At 37.3% G+C, this 20,341-nt stretch overlaps 1 protein-coding gene across 1 annotated transcript in view; it reads right to left on the minus strand.

The window, feature by feature from the left end:
* Positions 1 to 20,341, minus strand: part of SMAP1 (small ArfGAP 1) — a gene marked incomplete at its 5' end in the record, with an annotated part of 40,527 nt that overhangs the window by 4,190 nt on the left and 15,996 nt on the right. Inside the window, 4 exon segments of the mRNA XM_015825562.2 lie at positions 105 to 457; positions 3,220 to 3,385; positions 5,219 to 5,352; positions 15,973 to 16,057. Of these exon segments, the coding sequence (XP_015681048.1) occupies positions 105 to 457; positions 3,220 to 3,385; positions 5,219 to 5,352; positions 15,973 to 16,057 (738 nt within the window).

A 20,341-nucleotide genomic window follows, 5' to 3' on the forward strand; every position in this document is an offset into this window, starting at 1 on the left:
TTCCCCCCCCCCCATTTAACTAGTCCCTGACATTGGAATCTTACGCCTAAATTCTTCAGCCATCCACGTTCCCTCCCAAACGAACGGAAAAAGCGCACACTCACCTGTGAAAGGTTCCACTGAGTTTGCTGTGCTTGCGGCTGAATGCCGTATTTCTGTGGCTGGGGTATCTGTCCCAATACTGTTCCTTGGGACCCACCAAGGTTTTGAGGGAGTCCCAAACCAGCAGTTTGTGTAGTGACTGAAAAGCCATTCGGCATTCCCATGCCCACCATCATGCCTACGTTCTGTCCAATTACAGGCACCGATGGGGCCATCATGTTTGCCATCATTGCGGGGGCCGATGGCACCGGTACAGGCAGAGGCAGAGGCACGGGGCCTCCCATGGCTGGAAACGTTGGAAAATGAGCCGAGGGCTGGGCGGCAAAGGGTAGCGGCTGGGGCCCCATGAAGACTCCTGTTTGGGTGAAAAGGAGTGGAAAGAAAAAGAGGTTTACGCCGATCAAAGCTCACAGATATGTCCAAAATGGCTTTCCAAATAAGATTGGGGAGGGATGATGACAATTTTTAAGAGCCATGTTTACCTTCCATGCATGTCGCAATTTTCAGATTGGGGAGGACTATAAAAACTGTTAATAAACAAGTAGGGAACAGTATGAACTCAGTTATCCACCGATGCCTAAATGCAAGTTTGGAAATATTGCACTCATTAATGGGATAGAAAACCAATTTTCTTCTTTTATATTTTCTTTGATCCTTTGTTCGTTCTCTCCATGCATAAGATTAACTCTATAATGTGGGGGGGGCATGGCTTTATTATTTGTAGGGCTTTTTTGCAGTCGAACAAGCTGAGGGTTCCCGAAAAAAGCTACACGTTTTGCACATCTATTACTTTACATGCAAAAAACATGCAAGATATACTGACTGAAAGTTATAAAAACTGCTAGTACATGAACCCCTGAACCATGGAGAATGAGGTATCATCTTATTTACCAAGCACAAATCTGGGGTAATGGAACTGTGGATAACCCAGGCCTTGCAACTACATTATTCTCAAGCCAAGACAGAGGGGAATTAATAGAAAAAACAGTGGATTAACCACAATCACCTCCGTTCCTACCTTTTAGAAGGTTAGCTTCATCTTATTAATACCAGATGAGTTAGAGAAAATCAATGACCGGGCAATTAATTAATGTTAAGAAACAGCTTCCCTCAAGCACCTTAATGACGAACTATTTAATTACTGAAGGTTTTTCTAAAGCAGTGATTGAAAATCTTAGCTTAATTTTCAGTGATTCTTAATCAAACTTCAACTTTTTGGGGAAAAATCAGTCAATAGTTCTGGCAAAAGCAGAATGTTTCTACCTACTGTAATAAGTGGGAAAAGAACTTATCAGGAAAAAAAGGGGGCAGTCCCACTTCTGTTTGACTCTACCCTCCTTGCCCCCACCCATTGGCATGTTATTATGTGTGGTCTAGACCAAACCAAAAAAACAAAGGTTGGTCACTTCAATTATAAAGTTATCTAAATTCTATCTAGTTACATTGTTTTTATGTTCTAATGAAATCAGAACGATTTCCAACAATTTATATGTTTAAGGATGAAAACGTTTCCTAACATAGTAACTTTGATACAATTGACCTAAGTGAAGGAGAGGGATGTTCATTTAGTCCCAAGTCTCAAATGTCTGTTATATCTAAATCCTCCATGTTAATTTACATCATTTATATAATGATGTAATTTGCATTACTATATAAATGATGGGAACTCATGCAAATAGCGTACATTTTAGTGAATTGTTAATACAACAAATTTAGTCTGCTATTTCAGGGAAATGTCTGGATGTAGATTTTTGTTTCTGCTCCCCCTAAAATCTCATAAACGCAACCTGTTAAATCAATTTTATTGAACAAGCAGAAGCCTTTATTTCAAGTCATGCCATCTCTCTTAATTCCTTTATTTTATTGATTGACATTTTACTTGTCGTTAATCTATCCGTTTGTTCATCATCTTTTGTTTCAGAATAAAAGTAAAGGTAAAGAAGTCCCTGTGGGTTTTACTCCGCTAGTTATTTAGGATGCTGTGCTCATCTCTGTTTCAGAATATTTTTACACAGTTCTTTTATCATGAACAGTTTGCTGCTTAAAATGTTCTTTTTTTCCCATATAAATCTCTTTTCTTCTCCATCCCTTCCTCCACACTTTTGGGGATTAATTACATTAAAGTGCAGCGGTATATTACATCTGATTCAGGACAGATGTAATAGTCCCAGAATCATTTTTAAATTTAATTTGCCAAATTCTTTCCAAAAGGTAAGCAAGCATAATGGCAGAAGTATACTATAGTAGAGTGCAGAGGTCTCCAACCTTTCCGGGCTCATGGCCCAGAGGGAAGGAGAACAGCTTCCAAATTGGTGTACGCCGCTCACGCACACAAACAGGGCCGCGTGCACTGGTGCAGCACTAGCAGCTCCATTTGCACATCCGCAAACGGCCGCGTATACCCGCCAGCGCTAGCGGCCCCGTTTGCCCATGCACAAACAGGTTGCACACACCCGCCCCACACTAGCAGCCCTATTCGTGCCCGCATGCATGCGCAAACAGGGCTGTGGGCGCTAGTGGGGAGTGGGGGTGAGAGTGCGTGCGTACACGTGCGTGCACTGGCCAGCCATTGCCTCGGCTCAGTAGTGGGCAGCGGCCCATAGGTTGGGGACCCCTGTACTAGTGGACATTATTACAGTAATAGTAATACAACACAATAGTTTTGTATCATTGTCATATTGCCATAGCAATACAACAATGACCAGCAAGGTCTTTCTAATATGCTATTGAGGAATTTTAATTAGTATCTAATTCACTGGAGAAGTCTTCCTAGATGGGAGGCTGTAATTTCCATTAAGCATGTCTCTGAATTAAGTTCTACATGAAAAGAAGCCCAGCACTAAGGAAAAGAAACTAAATGAGAATGAAATACCTCATCTCCCCATGCTACTGAGCACTCAATGCTCAGGAATACTTAATTTTAAGTTGCTTTAAATACATACAAATATTCAAGACTGGCCATTTGTTTTAAGTAGGTGTTTCATAATAACTTATACAATGTAAATCCAGACTCATTTCTACAGGAGCATCTCTTTTTATAGAGAGAAGACATAGCTACAGTTTCCTAGGAATCTTTTAAATAATGCAGACTGGAAGTAGATCAGACAAGTAAATTACCTGGGGCATTCTGCTGGGGAAGAGTGCCCGTGCCATACAAGGACAAGATGGAATCCTTGGAGAGCGGCTTCTTTGCTGACTCTTCCAGTTTTGTTTGTTCGGTAAACAGATCAAGATCTCCAGATGCAGCAGATAACGTGGCAGCCACTGGGTTGGTGCAGGCATTCTGGGAAATAAAAGTCAAAGACTGATGAAAACGAAACAGTGAAGATAGAAGTATGCGGTTAAAAATTATATAGCAACTTCAGAGACAAGTAGCAAAGTTCCCAAGTATTAGGATCACAAATTTATTTACAGTACATCAATAACAACGGTATCAATACGTATAAACTGTATATTCTTTGCATGTCACAACAGCTATAGTAATATAAAAAAATAATTAACCGTAGTTCCACATTTTATGCAGCAAATGTATTATTTGCAATTAAGATGCAAAAGCCATATTTTCTGTTTGTGTGTGTATATCTGGAAACTCACTAGATTAAGATCACATGTGCATCTATGCCAGTTTATGCTTTATATTTGATAAACTGTGAGTAAGATGTCTTCAGATACCTTTCTCATTTTTTGTGGCTTTCTTAAAAAGTCCCTTATTTCCATATCACTGCTAGAATTCTCTCTGGAATCCGCTTTACAATGCCTCCCTTTTTCAAAAGAAATTACCATTAAGTGAGAATTCAATTCTGCCTTTTTCCTCGGGTAATTTAAAGAAATATTATTTGGAAGAAGGAACTTGTTACAACTGAAATACTGAGCAAAATTTTCACCACGAATCAGTTTTTCACAAATGTAATTAAATGAACTGGATGAACTTCTGCAAACTGATACTCATTCTTAATTAAGAATAAGGTTCAAAGAAAGAAAGTCTCAAATAGTTTATAAAGCTTGGATTCCCAAAGTTTTTAGGTGTGTTTCATAAAAGAGACACACATCCCTATCATAATCACAATCAGTTTTGCATTGCCCCCTGCATAGGAATGAAGAAAAAGGTAACAGATCAAATAGTTTGATCGTTAGAAATTATTACAATTTAATGATATGTTCATCTTTTCTTCCATTTGCAAGGTATAAATTGGCAACTAGGTTAATAGCTCATTATTTCCCAATCTAGCCAAGGATGAGTGAAATAAAGGCTTCTTCAAATAATCTCTAGTTCTTCTTCTGATACAAGGAGCTATGCTTGACCTTACATTTATTTTATAATGCAACATAAAAATATAATGCATTTCATTGGTAACCATTGATTTTGGGGTGCCTCGACTGAAAGAAGCATCAAGGGCAAACATTCTTAAACACTTTCCAACGAGCTATTAAATTTTCCTTTAGTGCTTCCTTTAGGTTGGCATTGTAAATTGCCACAGATATTACAGGTCTTAACATACAGATGTCCTAACTTAACAACAATTCGTTTAGCAATTGTTCAAAGTTAAAGGCAGCACTGAAAGGTTCTTACACCTGGTCCCTAAAGTTATGGATGCTGCAGCGTCCCCATGGCCACATGATCAAAATGTGGGTAGCAGGCAGTACACCTGCACTTATGAGCACAGGGGCACTCAACTCTTCCCGCGTGCCTATATCCCCCACCCACGTGTGCCATTTTGGCTGCTCTGCACAACACTACTCAGCAGATCCAATGCTGAGTAGAGGCCTGGGGCTTGGATCAGGGTGGGTCCTTGCTGAATGACCAGTGTTATTCTGTTAATGATGGCATCAGGGACAGCCGTGATTCTCATTGTGAAATCATGCCGCCATGTGATCTCACACTTTATGACTGCATTGTCTAGTGATAGAAATTCCGGTCCCCATTACTGTCATAACTTGAGGACTACCTAGACATTAATGACATCGCAACATGCTGCTTTAACCATGTATTCTATCTGTAGCCCCCAATGTAACCTTGATAGCGTGTCAAACACTGACATAAATAATTTCTCCTTCTATTACTTCTGATACAAATTCCAAAAGTCAACTAACATATTAATAGGTTTTTACACCTTACCTGAGCAGGTGGTATAGATGTGGCTGGCAAAGGATTAGAGATCATTGGGCCAAATATATCCAGGTCATCATCATTCAGAACTGGGGCAGGAGCGATAGTACTTCCATTTGTAACAGAGGAATCAGCAGGACCATCTTACATTTTTTAGAATGAAAAATATTAAAGATTGATAATTGTGAAGCATACACATAGCACAGAGGTACACTAATTCTGCTAAAAGGGACAATGCAGGTAGTTCTTGATACCCCCTCCCCCCCCCAAGGATACTTATGATCCAGTTCCGAGGTTTCAATGGTCACCCCATGACCTGCATTTCCGGTGTTTGGCAACCAGGCTGCATTTGCAGCCACTTGTAGCCTCCTGTAGTCATGTGGTTGTGATTTCTGACATTTTTGCTAAAAACCACCATTTAATTCCAATTTTCGGCAAAAGCATCTTCTGGTTCACTTAACAACCGTGACAAAAAAGATTGTAAAATCAGGTTGGTCATATGGGTGACCTGCTTTATGACTGTCATGGCCCATGATCGTAATGGGCAAGTTCCATTACAGTTGTAAGTCAAGGACTACCTGTATATTGGGAGAAATCACCAAGTGTTTCATAAATTATACTTAGGCTTCACCAATATTAAGCCAACATCTTATCATTAAAATTTACAACAATCGAGTGCAATATTTCCATAGTCTCTTGGAAAATAACAAATAGGACAGAAGGTAGCACTTAATTCGGAGCTTGTTAAATTAGGCTGAAGATGCTGAAGATCCCCCATCTGTATTTTACAGAAGCTGTAAATAATCTGCTTAAGGCAAGGTCTGTTTTAGATATTGTGAGTCTGAGGTCAAAGGTACACAGACTCAAAACAAATGGCGGGTGGAAGAAAAGTAAAGAGGTTTTTGGTTTACATGATCACAAATTGTAATCACAATATATGCAGTGGTCAAAAGAGATGCCCTAGCCTGGGGAACCCCAACCTGTGGGCCGTGGCCTCTTGGCCACCGGGCCGCGTGAAGGGATGGCCAATGCATGGGCGTGTGTGCGTGCACTCACCCCCCCACTTGCACTAGCGTCGCTGCAAGGGTCCCTCGGCTCTAGTGCCCCCCCGACCCAAACATCCCACCAGCAGTAGCACCACCTTGAGGATCTTGCTGGCATTAGCACTTCCCCACCCTGAGCGTCCCGCCAGCACTAGTGCCGCCCCAAGCATCCCGCCGGCACTAGTTTGCACATGCGCTCGCGCACAACCCATTTGTGCACGCATACGTGTAACGGTGCCTGCCTCCCTTTCCGGGCCGCCAAACCAAAAAGATTGGGGACCTCTGCCCTAGCCTATTCCAAACCCATGGGAAATGTTATTCCTATCTACCTAGGTAATTCTAAAAGGAGATAAACCACTAGTTTGAAAAATAAGTGGTAGCTGACTAAAAAATAATGTAATTTTTCATTTATTTTTTCTAGATGTTGAATGAAATCTCTGTGATAGCCTTAAGAACCATCCTCCTACTAGTGCAAAGTTAGAAACAGCCTCAGGAAAACAGCCTCAGCATCAAGTTTCAATTGGATAAACATGAAATTAATTCTCTCTAGATATCCATGTTATTTTTTTTTTCTCTCTTCTCTCAGCATGAAATTTGCAGCGGACTATTGAACTATTTTTAACATATTCATCTACACTTTATAGATTTACAAAACTGTAAAATAGTATTGCAAATTATGCTTTGAAGTTTGCTTTCAGTTCCAAAGGACTAGAGTTCTGTAATTTATGCATTTATTTATAACGTATCACACATTTCCACTATAAAGATGAGTTTCTGTTTTTTGAGTTTTCTTCCCTTTGGGATTTACTTCGTCCTGCTTTGCCTCTAAAGGTAAAATTCTTTGAAAAAAATGCCTAATTTAATATCTACATTAGACTTAAAAAATAAAATGTGCTCTACAGCAATATCCTAGATGTAGGCCAACACCAAATATATACATTCTGGCATTTAATGTTCGTCCAGAACAATTTATAAAGTTTAAAGTGAATATAGGACATCTCCAAGAGGATCTGCCAAACCTCTTTCTTTGATCCCTTTCTGTATTAGAGCAAATATCTTTAGGAAGTTAATTTTAAATCGACTTAAAAGTTTAGCAGGTACTGTACGTACACTGGGTTCGCAAAAACTGGAGAAGCTTGGCAACATCTTCTCCAATACGCTTTTTAACGGGTTAGTTTCCAAAACTTCAGAATTTTGGGATTATGTGAGTAAACATAATAATGGAAAGATGAAAATAGTCTATTTGGCCTATTTAATTTCTACTGGATCTGCTAAGTGTATTTTTATATCATTTTCTGTGTAGTCATCACCAATGTTAAATACATGCTTTACATGCACACATATTACACATACACATATATAAACACAGATGAAGCCAATGCATTAAAACACTGCAGATTTATAAAAGGGAGAAGAAAAACAAGCTAAATAACTTTTCCATGAAATTTACCCAAGAAAAGCCAGGATGAAGATAGGCACTTGGAGAGGTCCCCAAATTTCATTAGTGTCTCAGAATATTTTTCATTGAACCCCTAGGGCCTAGGCCAAAATTGTAATTAATAACCCCATAGTGCCACAATGTAGAGTTTGGGAACTATAGATCTGAAGAATACAATAGTAGTCATCTTGTGGATTTCAGTGGGAAAATAAGTGAGTAAATTGCAATTATTATGAGTCAAGATTATCCTGTGTTGCTTATAGGAAGGACTTTGTGAATTAACTTAGTGATCACCTAAGATTATCTAAATTTATCCCCCATATTATGAAGAAGGCACATTGTCAAGGGTGCTGATTCATCAAGCTGTTTAAGAACATACTTGCCATTGCAATGGCTTATTAGTTATTTAACATAACTAACGGGCTGATGACGTGCTCGAGAAGCCGGGCGCAGAGACAGGCAGCTATATAGGCAAGCTCCCTAATCACCTAGCATTCTAACTCTGATGGCGTCAGTAGTTTGGCTGACGAAAGCTTGTTTATATTAAACGGTCCTGTTTATTTTTATCCTGGTGTTTGTTTTTCTATATTTTTATTGACATACATACATACATACATACATACATACATACATACATACATACATGTATATGTGTGTGTGTGTATGTGTGTGTGTGAGAGAGATAGATAAGAATTTCATTCAGCAATCTGTCATATTCTATACCAACTGTAACCTGTAAAAACACAAATATAGTTCTTTACAATAATCAAGGTGTGAGATAATATAGGAACTACAGAACAGTGAAGTCTCAATTTAATGAACCTCTGCTTAGCAGACATGGCATGTAAGTTCTGTTAAGACAGTCTTAAAATAACAAAGTCTGTTGCATCCAAGGTAACCTGGATGAAGCAATTAAATTACATTAATTTTTATCTTAGCTTACTTTACCTTACAATATCTATGGCAATTTATAGAATTTAAACATTACACAAATGATTTAAATTGCCAGGGTGACATACGTGCATATAAAATGGATACTGGGGAATAAGAGACAACCTTTCACTGTGGTTTCACTGTAGTTAGATTGCCTCTACCCAGGAAGTTATATCCAAACAAAACTTGTCAATTGATACTCCTAGCCATATAACTAAGTTGACCCTCCAATAACACTGGTTTTCAGAGGGAGAATTGGAATGGAGGGGAGAGAGGTTAAAGGGCAAACTACTTTCTGCAGTAATTGCTGTGTCTACATGACACTCTGACCTTAGTAGACTGATCCCAAACATATTCCGTTCATATACCCGCTTCTCCATGTAAAGATAAATAAATTCCCTCCACAGCCACACAACTTTCTTTTCTCTCTGTGCTCAGAAAAGGGTGGCACATAAATAGAAAAGTCTGGCCATGTTAAAAAACAACAACTAGTTAGTTGTTGGAATAAATGGGGTTAAGGAGAAGAAATTCCAGTTAGACCTTGGAAGAAATCAATGGGTTGGATATGAAAACTGACATCTATTTTGAATTCTAGAGCTTGAACTATTCAGGCTCAAGTGAAAAGTTTCCTCTTTCTAGCTGTAAAATCCTTGAATTAAATAATCACCTTTTCTCAGAGAGAAGGCGATTATTTAATTCAAGAATTTTATAAATAAATGCACAAATAAAGAGTTTATGAGATGCTTCATGAATAACAAGTTCTTCAATGGCAAACAGCACTTTCCTAGAAACAAAGGGGCATTTGCCCACAGGCATCCATATGTCAAGGGTTCTATATTGCACTACAGGAACTGCTGTTCCTATAATCTATCAAAATATGTATATCTTAAAATTGAGATCTCCTTTCAATGGGATCCGTATGAAAGAGATTTACAGTTTTCAAGATGTATGAATTATAACTATCTTTTCGCACTTGCATATTTTATAATACATTTCAAGTATCACCTCCAGGGAAGTAGTGATTCTTTTTAAGTAGAATCTTTAAGCAGAATTCTTTCTAAGGAATGAGTTATCTTCTCCTTTTTCTCTTAGCAAAGATAAGCCACAGGAATTTATAAAACTCATCCGCTGGCCATTGTGATCCAATTTGGTTACATTTTATATTTTAATTCATTAAAATAAAACACTTAACTTAGGTAAACATACTTTCTATCAATTGCCTAAGCAATTCTCAATACAGGTAGAACTGTAAGAAAATATATGCAGAAAAAAACTGAATTTGTATCCTGCCCAGCATTACTTGCTTGTGAGATAGGCAGCTATATAAATTAGATAGATGATAGATTTAAACTGATTAAACTGATTCATTAAACACAAAATATTATACTTTTTTTTGCAAACTTTCAAGATTGGTTTAAAATAACGTAATATACGCTTTCCAAAAGTTATTCTCTGTCCTTAAACAGATATGAGATGCTATGGAGATTCACTCCTGCAACGCCTGCTTGGAAATTTAACTTAGTTAACAACACAGCTGCTCCACTGAGGAGACTAGCCAATATGTGTATCACTCACATTACTTAACAGATGGTCTGAGAGACCTTTTAGTTATCCTAATGTCTACTCCAATATTATTCTAATACTGAATATCTTTTATTTTTCCAGGTTTGAGATGAGGTTACATTTATAACTTTTGGTTTTGTGATCTGGTTTTCTAATTTGTTTCTGTATGTTTTTCAGAAATAAGTTTAGTTATTATTGAAAGGTAAACTATACATTTTAAAAATAATTCAAATCTGTGTCCTGGTTACCAACCTATTCAGAAACTATTTATACAAATGATAAATAATAATTCAATTCCCTAATTTTCCATTCATGGAAATAATACTCTAAGCCATTGATTCTTATCCTTGACAACTTTTAAGATGAGTGAACCTCAGTTTCCAGAATTCTCCTTCCCAGCATGTTGTTTACACACCTTAAAGTTGTCAAGATTGAGACTTTTTCTCTAGGTTTATCTGTCTAACATGCAGTAATGGCAAATGTCTACATGTTAAGATACATAGACAAACATGTTGTGTAATCAACAGTTACTGGGAATAAAACAAAACTTGCAGATTTGTAACAGTTGGTTCTGATAAACTGTGGTGAAATTGGCCATATTTGTCCAATTCTGTCACACAATTCTGGGCTTCTACATAGTGATTCCAAGGACATTTTATTTGGATTTTAATCACAAAGGACAAGACCACTGCTTCTGAAGCAATTGGCTGCCTGTATTTGTCATTTATATCAATTTATATCATTATGTAAATGACAAGTTTTTATATTAATTTACATCATTTGGATGATTATACAAATGATGTAAATTAAGTCTATACATAAATTTGGATTCAACAGATGACTATTCTTTCACCCAAATGGTCTATTACAGGGGTCTTCAAACTCGGCCCTTTTATGATTCATGGCCTTCAACTCCCAGAATTCCTCAGCCAGTGTGCCTGGCTGAGGAATTCTGGGAGTTGAAGGCCATGAGTCATAAAAGGGCCAGGTTTGAAGACCCCTGGTCTATTACATCCAGGCTTTACTGAAATAGAAAAAAGTTGTTTTTAAGGAAAAAATGGAAGCATGCTTATGAGAGAATTGAGTAAAAACAAAACAAGCCTAATTTTTTGAGTACTGTAATGCTGAACCACAATTTAGCAAACACGATTTACATACCATATTGTATTTTCATACTGGCATGCTTTCCTGTCCCTGCCACCAGTCTATAGTTATTGGTGGCAGGACAATATGAAGATCACGCCATACGTTTGCTAATGATACCGTATTTTCAAGAATGAGAAGAAAAACACAATTCCTTTCCCGTTTTATTATTACTTGGCTCTGTCACAAACCAAAAGGGGAGAATTTATTATTCTATAATTAATACTGGATCTCCAGAATCACAAAGTAGGATTTTAAAACCCCAAAGGGAGCATTAGTTATACAGAAAATTCTCTAGGGAAAATATTGTTTACAAGGTGGAAATTTAGTTTCTTCTTGTTTTGGGTAAATCTCTTCTTTAATGTCTGTTATTTTAAAATCAATCTAAAATGAAAGAACATAACAATTCACTGATGGCCTCACGTGAAGTTTGAGATTATTTGTTTTTGAGTGATAATATGCTGAGATGGTTAAAGTCTGCAACTATACATTTTCATTTGTTTTTTGATGGAACATGGTAAATGGTGCATCAAACAGAAAACAAGTTTTGCTTCTTTTGGCAAATTTAACCTTTCAACTTGATGGAAAAGGTAACATTGCATAGTTTTACAAGACATCCAAAAAAGGAGTAGTTTTGTAAAAGTATTATTTTAAAGGAAATGCCTTTAAAAAGTGATGTCACTTACTTTGAATTTAAATCTCTAGTATGGTAAATTCATATACACATATATACATAACATACACAGACACACATACTAATCAGTAAAGCTAAAAGACAAGTATTATCTGCAGAATTTTAAAGGGTTAGGAAATCAGTTGGGAAAAAATAACATTACATTATTAGCAAAGCCTAAAATACATTCTAAGCACTATCATGAACCATGTGAACTGTTGGTAATATTGCTCTTCAATCTGAAATATACTGGTGAAGATCAAAACAGTATACAGTGTACATTTTAAGAGGATGAGTGTAAAAATGTTGGTCCGTCTCTCGTTATATTCATATACACGGAGAAGGGAATTAACTGATAGAATGGTTTTCCTTTTTCCACATGCTTCTCCAATTCTATTGCAGATATTTGATTGTTTTCCAGACATAAACAGGAAATATAAGAAGGAAAAATCTATCCATGGCATATTTGCAAATCATTTTAAACCATTGGTACTTTATGGTAACCTATATTCAAGTCACACATTAAATATCTGTAGAGCCCTAGAAGTGTTAAGTGTATTCTTTGCACTCATGTCACAGTAAAATAATCCAGTAATTTCCTGAATATTTTTAAATATACAATGTCTAAGATTCTCCTTTTTTAATAAAAAAAAAGTAGAATATGAGAGAATGAACAGGAATAGCAACTAAGGCAACAACTGCTGCCCAGAGTCATCTGGAATGGGTGGCCATAACAACAATACCACTACAATACTAGTAAAAAATGTTATCTTTTCTCAATGAACTGGATCAGCAAAGTTGTTAACTTACCTGTAGAAAAATGACAATAAATCATTTTATTTAAACAACACCCACCATCTTAACTCCCTTTAGTTCTGAATACATTTTACCACATGATGAGTTTTTGAGAACTCAAAAGCAAGCACATTATTCATGGCCTTCAGTTAGGTAGATAATAATACTGTCCTAAAGTGGTAATTATTCTAATAACTAATATTTTTGATCTCTTGAGGATCTTAAAATCTAGGAAAATTCATATGGGGGATTTTTTTTTTTTAGTAGGACAATCCTTTAATAGCTATTCTTGGAAACAGATTCAGTTTCCTGTAAAGCTGTTGTAATGAGTGAATTACATGCTCTCCATAGTTGGTCTAAATTAATACCTCACTATGGCATTCTGGAACAGTGGAATCAAAGTCTTACTTAAAGTCTATTATAATATCCCGCAATCCTATTCCTAAAGGCTCTTTTCTCAAAACTGGCTACAGAATATTGAAAATGAAGACAGCCATGTTTGTGCCAATCTTAAATACTAAGAATCTACTTTTCTCGCTTAGAAGTGAGCTAAAGTAGTAAGTTGTCATTGGCTCTGCACTGAAAGGAAGCATCTTACTGATTCAGTTTGCTGATAGGCTAGGAAAGAAGTGACTTTACAATTATGAGCCGTGGTGGCGCAGTGGCTAGAATGGGTAGAATGCAATATTGCAGGCTAACTGCTGACTGCCAGCAGTTCGATCCTGACCAGCTCAAGGTTGACTCAGCCTTCCATCCTTCTGAGGTCGATAAAATGAGAACCCAGATTGTTGGGGGCAATATGCTGACTCTGTAAACCACTTAGAGAGGGCTGTAAAGCACTATGAAGCAGTATGTAAGTCTAAGTGCTATTGCTAATTAAAATATTGCTGACATGGTGGCAAGTACAACTCACTAGTGATACAATACTAGCAAAACCTAATGGGATAGCAACACAGGTGCAAGTATGAAGTTATAATGGGGTGTGCTGTTAAGGATGAAAAGATGCTTCTTTGGCAGACAAGACAGAGGAGGTGGGAATAGCAGAAGCAAGGCTGGGGCAGCAGCATGGGCAAAATAGGGAGGCAAGTTGCAATTAGCATCATCATTAGTATAGCAGGTATAATGCTAATATATAGGTAGCCCAACTGCTTCCCCAAAATTAAGTAGCATGGGGGAATTCATAGGCTAATGGTCTCACAATTGATCACGATACCCCAGCACCCTCTAAGGCATCAGAACTAATATAAATTAACATCTAAACATCCCAGCACAGCAAATTTAAAAGTGCAAAGTTCTGAAAGGTGACTCAGGAATGCATCATCCACTTTGAGACAAAAAAGAATTTGCCAAAGTAATCAAAATAATCTCTAGTTCACACTCAGACATGAAGCCATTATTTTAATTAATTATTTTTTAAATAAAAAAAAAAGCGGGCAAGATGTTTGGGAGGAAACCAAGCAAAGAATCTGTAGGCACGCTGGTATCACCAGGTGGCATGTTGAGAACCCAGTTTAATTTATTATAGGATTTGGATATCTAAGGTGTACATACATATAGCTTTGTAAGTAATAGCAACTCTGAAACCAGGGATGGAAAGCTACTGGCTTAGGATCAGCCTTGTCATCTAATTATCCTGCACAACTAGCACAGAAACAAATCAAGTTGAAAAGGCCTGAATCACTCTGTCCTGCTATGATGAGAAGCTTGGTTCCTACGTTCCTTGGAGCTGTGGTGGCGCAGTGGTAAGACTGCAGTATTGCAGGTTCATTCAGTTCACTGCCAGGATTTCAATCCTGACTGGCTCAAGGTTGACTCAGCCTTCCATCCTTCCGAGGTGAATAAAATGAGGACCCAGATTGTTGGGGGCAAAATGCTGACTCTGTAAACCACTTAGAGAGTGCTGGAAAGTATATAAGTATAAGGTATATAAGTCTAAGTGCTACTGCTATTGCTATGCTCAATGCACAAGAATATTCGTAAAAAGGGTGTGTGGAGAGGTGTCCAGAATAAAAGTTAAAAGCTGAATTAGTTGCAGGAGAAAGGATAGAATAATATATTCCTTCTCTGGCATTTATGGTTTTTCAGGATAGCTGGCCTGATGGAAAACAACAACAACAATCCTCCATTAAGTCAGCACGACAATCAAACTGAAGATTTGTATCCTGAGAAATCAAATTCAAATTCACACAGGATTAATGTTGATTCCTTAGGATGGGCACTAAACCAAAAAAAAAATGCAATATTCACATGGCTCTGTGAATATTGCATTCTCTCATCAGAATGTTGTGGTAACTTTCTCTTGCAAAAGAAACTCATTACTTTTAAGTAGGCAGCACTGAATATATTTTTGTCAATTCAAATGCACACATAGCTTCAATGTATTCTATTCAATATTATAGATAATTAGTTACTTACCAAGCCCCAGAAGATCAACAGTTGATTCTGATACTTTCTTAGGACTTGTTTTAAGATCAAGTTGCTGGTCTTCTTTCTTCTGAAGCTTTGTTAAAAATGAATACAGATTGTGACAACATATATACACATGCGAAACACCAAAAACAAGAGCCCCCCCATATAGTCTTACTTTAAATTGGAAATATTATTATTGTGTGTACTAGAACACAAACAATAGGCAAATTGGCCAAAAAAATGACAGAATNGCAGGACTGGCCTAGGGGTATTTTAAAGGGGTTTTAAATTAAATTTTTAGTAGAAGCGGCCAAATTTAAATAGTTATTTTTAATCTTTTTAAATTTTGTATTGTATCACTGTTTTAAACTGGCTGTAAGCCGCCCTGAGTCCTCCGGGAGAAGGGCGGGGTATAAATTTAATAAAATCTAAAAATCTAAATCTAAATCTGATGGAAAAAAACAACAACAATCCTCCATTAAGTCAGCACGACAATCAAACTGAAGATTTGTATCCTGAGAAATCAAATTCAAATTCACACAGGATTAATGTTGATTCCTTAGGATGGGCACTAAACAAAAAAAAATGCAATATTCACATGGCTCTGTGAATATTGCATTCTCTCATCAGAATGTTGTGGTAACTTTCTCTTGCAAAAGAAACTCATTACTTTTAAGTAGGCAGCACTGAATATATTTTTGTCAATTCAAATACACACATAGTTTCAATGTATTCTATTCAATATTATAGATAATTAGTTACTTACCAAGCCCCAGAAGATCAACAGTTGATTCTGATACTTTCTTAGGACTTGTTTTAAGATCAAGTTGCTGGTCTTCTTTCTTCTGAAGCTTTGTTAAAAATGAATAGAGATTGTGACAACATATATACACATGCGAAACACCAAAAAACAAGAGCCCCCCCATATAGTCTTACTTTAAATTGGAAAGATTATTATTGTGTGTACTAGAACACAAACAATAGGCAAATTGGCCAAAAAAAATGACAGAATTCATTTCCTACTGGTCAGAGACATTCATATACATTACTTCAACAACCTTCACAAGAACTCTTTCATTATTCTCTGCAAAAGGCCAATGGGGAGCTGAGACAGCAAGAATACTCATTAATTTATTTATTCATTCTTATGGTCTGTTTCAGTCACAAACAACTGTAAGCAGCACTCATTTCAAAACAGGTAAAAAAAAGATTATAATAACACATTATAACATAATATAAAAGAATAATAGCATCTTACCAAGAAATATCATTCTCAAAAAAAACCCCAATCACCTATTGCAAAGTGGTAATACACCATTCTATCAGACCCTGAGGGCTTTCTGAAACAGTAATCTCTTGGCAACTTCTGCAAATCTCAACAGGGTGGTGATCTGATCATTAGGGGGAAGCAACAATCTGATTACCCAATGCCAACTAAAGAGTTGTGGCGATCTGAAATGTCCTTTGGGACAAAGACTGTTAGATTATTTCTCATTTGCTTTGCTACAACACGACACCAATATTACTTGCATATAATAATTTACTAAGATGTAGCTTTTTGAATGTCAAATAATGCAGGAAAGATTGACTGATTATGTGCCATCGACTCGCATCAACTCTTAGTGACCATGTAGATGGATGTCCAAGGCTGATCTGGCCCCAATCTGATCCTTCAGCTCTTCCAGTGCTGTACCCATCATCACTGATCTCCCCCTCTTCTCTTTCTTTCCATCTTTACAGCATTATAGATTTCTCAAGAGAGTTGGGTCTTTGGGTAATGTGTCTAAAATGTAATACTATGAACCTGGGTCTTTGTGCCTTGACTGCAACTCTGAATGGATTTGTTCTATGATCCTTTATGTTTACTTAGCTGTGCAATATTCTTCTCCAACATTAAAGTTCAAAAGTTTTAGCTCTTTACACCCTGTTTCTTTAAATTCCAACTTGGTTTCCATAAAGTGTCAGTGGGGAAACTATTGCTTGATCTGGTAGATGAAGACCTCTGAATATCTTTTCCAAGGCCTTCATTGCTAGCCTACTAAGTGCTACACCACAGAATAATTTTGGATTTTTCCTTTGTTGATAATCATAAAAGGCAGAAGCTATCTACCACATACATATATACATTTCTCTCATTCTCTGTCTATCTATCTAGTATAGTCACCCTTCTCACAGCTATTCTATGGTTGTTTGCTTCACTGTTGTCATTAGTTTGCTCTTTTTTGTGTTTTTGTTCATTGTGCTCCTTGACTTTCATTTGTAGAGTTTACCAATGATTTCCATTTTCACCTATCAGAGTAGTGTTATCAGCATAGTGCAAATTCTTGATATTTCTTCCTTGGTTTTTAAACACATGCTCATCTACTTCCAATCAGGCTTACTTATATATGGTCAGCATACAGGTTGACTATGATTAAAATCCCCACTCAGTTAAGCCATTCAATTTACTAACTATTCCCAATAAGTAAGTTGTAGTTGCTGCAAAGATTAAAAGAAAACTTGGAACATAAGCCAAATACATATTTTAGCCTGGCTGGATCAAATCTTTGTGGAATGTTTCCAAACAGTAACAAGTTTTTTAGTATGCATCTTCAGGAACCATTCAAAATTTGTTCCCTAGAAATGTAAAGAAACATTAACTATTAGCTTTCACACATAATTTATTTTACTATTTGACTATTTATGCAACTTCTAGTAGAAACATTGGTGCGTACCTTATTAACTTAGATCTGTATTCTGTTCTCTTTGTTCTATCACCAAAGAATCAAAACCAGCTTTATATGTGAACTTTCCAGCCACCTACTGTTACTTATTCAGTTTCTATAGTTGCCCAACTCAAGCAACTGACTATGAGTGGCTACAGAAAATAAATGAATGAATGAATGAATGAATATTAGTAGAATTGTAGAGCAAGTAATAAGAGCACTTACATATATAGTTCTTCAAGGAATCTCTGTTATGTAAATGTATTAATGCTGTCTCTACTCATACAGGGGTCTGAACCTTGACAGATAAAAGGGAAGAGACTGGGCAATAATTGTCTATATCTCTGGATCCAGGAAGACCTCTTAAGGAAGAGATGATCAAACACCTTAAGGCAGGGGTGTCAAACTCCCGGCCCGCGGGTCGGATGCATCATCCAGAAGCCATGCCCACCCCATTGCTGGCAATGGCAAAACTGTCTTGATACGTTGTGTGACCTCACGTGATGTCGAGAGTTTCACATGTCTGCCTTAAGGCCATTGGTATTCACACAATGAGGTATTCACAATCTCCTGGACCCAGGAAACTACTGCTCCTCCCCAAGTACCCAAAGAAGTCAGGTGTGGGAAGTATAGTCAGGAATATCCTTGCGAGCATCCTAGCTGCTTGCCCAGAAATAATAGGCCAAAAGGAAACCCAGATTATCTGGCCAGCTAATACCTAATTATCACACAAGACATTACCCAAATGGAGTCTTAATGAGGGTGAATTTGAGAGATTGTATCAGTAATATGTCAAACAAACTGGTCAAAGCAGCAAGGTCATTAATCAAAAGGGAGTTGGCTGCCTGACAGAGAGCTGCCAGATGACCACTTGTTGCTGTAATGAGAGAAAATTTAAGAATGCTATACCCTTATTGCCATAAAGCAAGTCTAACATTTGGTAACACCCCCCCCCCCCAGTCAAATTCAGTTATACAGTAGTTGTTCATCATCTATGCTCTTGCATTGCTTTAGCTATTCCATCTCCTAGAAGTCCTTGGAGAATCCAGGGATCAGCCGCTCAGGGGAGATTTCATTAAAGGCCAAGTCACCACCTCTTGCTAGTCATAGACCAGGCCTTTGCTTCCTAGTTTGTCAGGGAAATCTTAAAAGTGCTGCTGGAAATCAGACAGTTTTGTCTGGTATCTGGGCAGACCATTAAAACAGATCTGACCCTGCAGAGGAAAAGGATGTCAGTCAATCATACCTGGACCAGGAATTGATTTGACCAAATGGTCAAGGATCATTTCAAGTGCCAATATTGCTACCACCTCTGTTTTTTCTTACCTAGAAATGTTAAAACTTTTCAGCTCTAACTCAATCAAATTTATGGGGGTTCAGAAAATTCAGAAATTATATATCCTTCTGGAACAAAGAAAAGATCATTGAGCATATCCGCATGCAAATGCTCCTCATGAGTAAACCATGGAAACTGCCATTTTTATGGTTGGCTTATGAATGGATTGATTGGAAGTTGGGATTACATCAAGCTCATATTGCAAAGCAGAGTATATGGACATCAAGCTTGACAAAGCCTTGTATCTTAATCATTTTTTGGATTTTTTTTGAGGGGGTGGGTATAGTGGAAAAATTAAGACCTTTTGGACAGCAAGGTTTTATTGTATTCATTGGGTAAGTTTTCACTTATTCAAAAGATGATTCAAACTTGACTTCAAAGACATATAATTTTTTTTAGACTATGCAGCAAAAATGTCCTTAATATATGGATTTTGGAAGGTTAATAATGGATTAAGGAGGCAGAGAATTATAATTTTGAATTACATATTTTCTCATGGAAATAGGAGATTAATTTGGATTTTCTTATAAGGGCAGTAGTGGGATTCAGCCGGTTCGCACTAGTTCAGTAGAACTGGTCGTTAATTTTTTGTTGATTTCGGCAAATTGGCTGATGCCTTAGCCCTTTTTTGTAAGGCCCAGAATGGACCACCAGAAGTGCATGGATGCCACTTCCGGAAGTCCATTATGAGCCGGGGAGGCCTCCCCGGCTCAGAACGGACTTCCGGAAGTGACGTCCACGCAGAGAACCGGTTGTTCAGGTATTTGAATCTCACCACTGGATAAGGGACCTGGCTTGAAGGCTGGACATTAGAGCCAGAGGATAAAGAAAATGGAACAGAAATCCTTATTGCAAACTTCTGAATACCTCTCTGCCATGTTTTTGGACAGAATGGATCAAATGCTTTATAAAATTGACAGCATATTCTAATGAAGTTCCAAAACAAGAATGAGCTGCAATGGTTATCTATGAAATTAATTTGAAGGGGAATTTAAATGTAATACAAATTGATCTGATCAATGTCATTCCCTAAAGACAACAAATAGATATTACTTAACATAAAGGTTTTTCTATGTGGAAATCAGTGTATATCC

This window comes from Protobothrops mucrosquamatus, unplaced genomic scaffold (genome assembly GCF_001527695.2).
Source record: "Protobothrops mucrosquamatus isolate PMUCROS unplaced genomic scaffold, P.Mucros_1.0 scaffold2687, whole genome shotgun sequence".
Classification (NCBI taxonomy): domain Eukaryota; kingdom Metazoa; phylum Chordata; class Lepidosauria; order Squamata; family Viperidae; genus Protobothrops; species Protobothrops mucrosquamatus.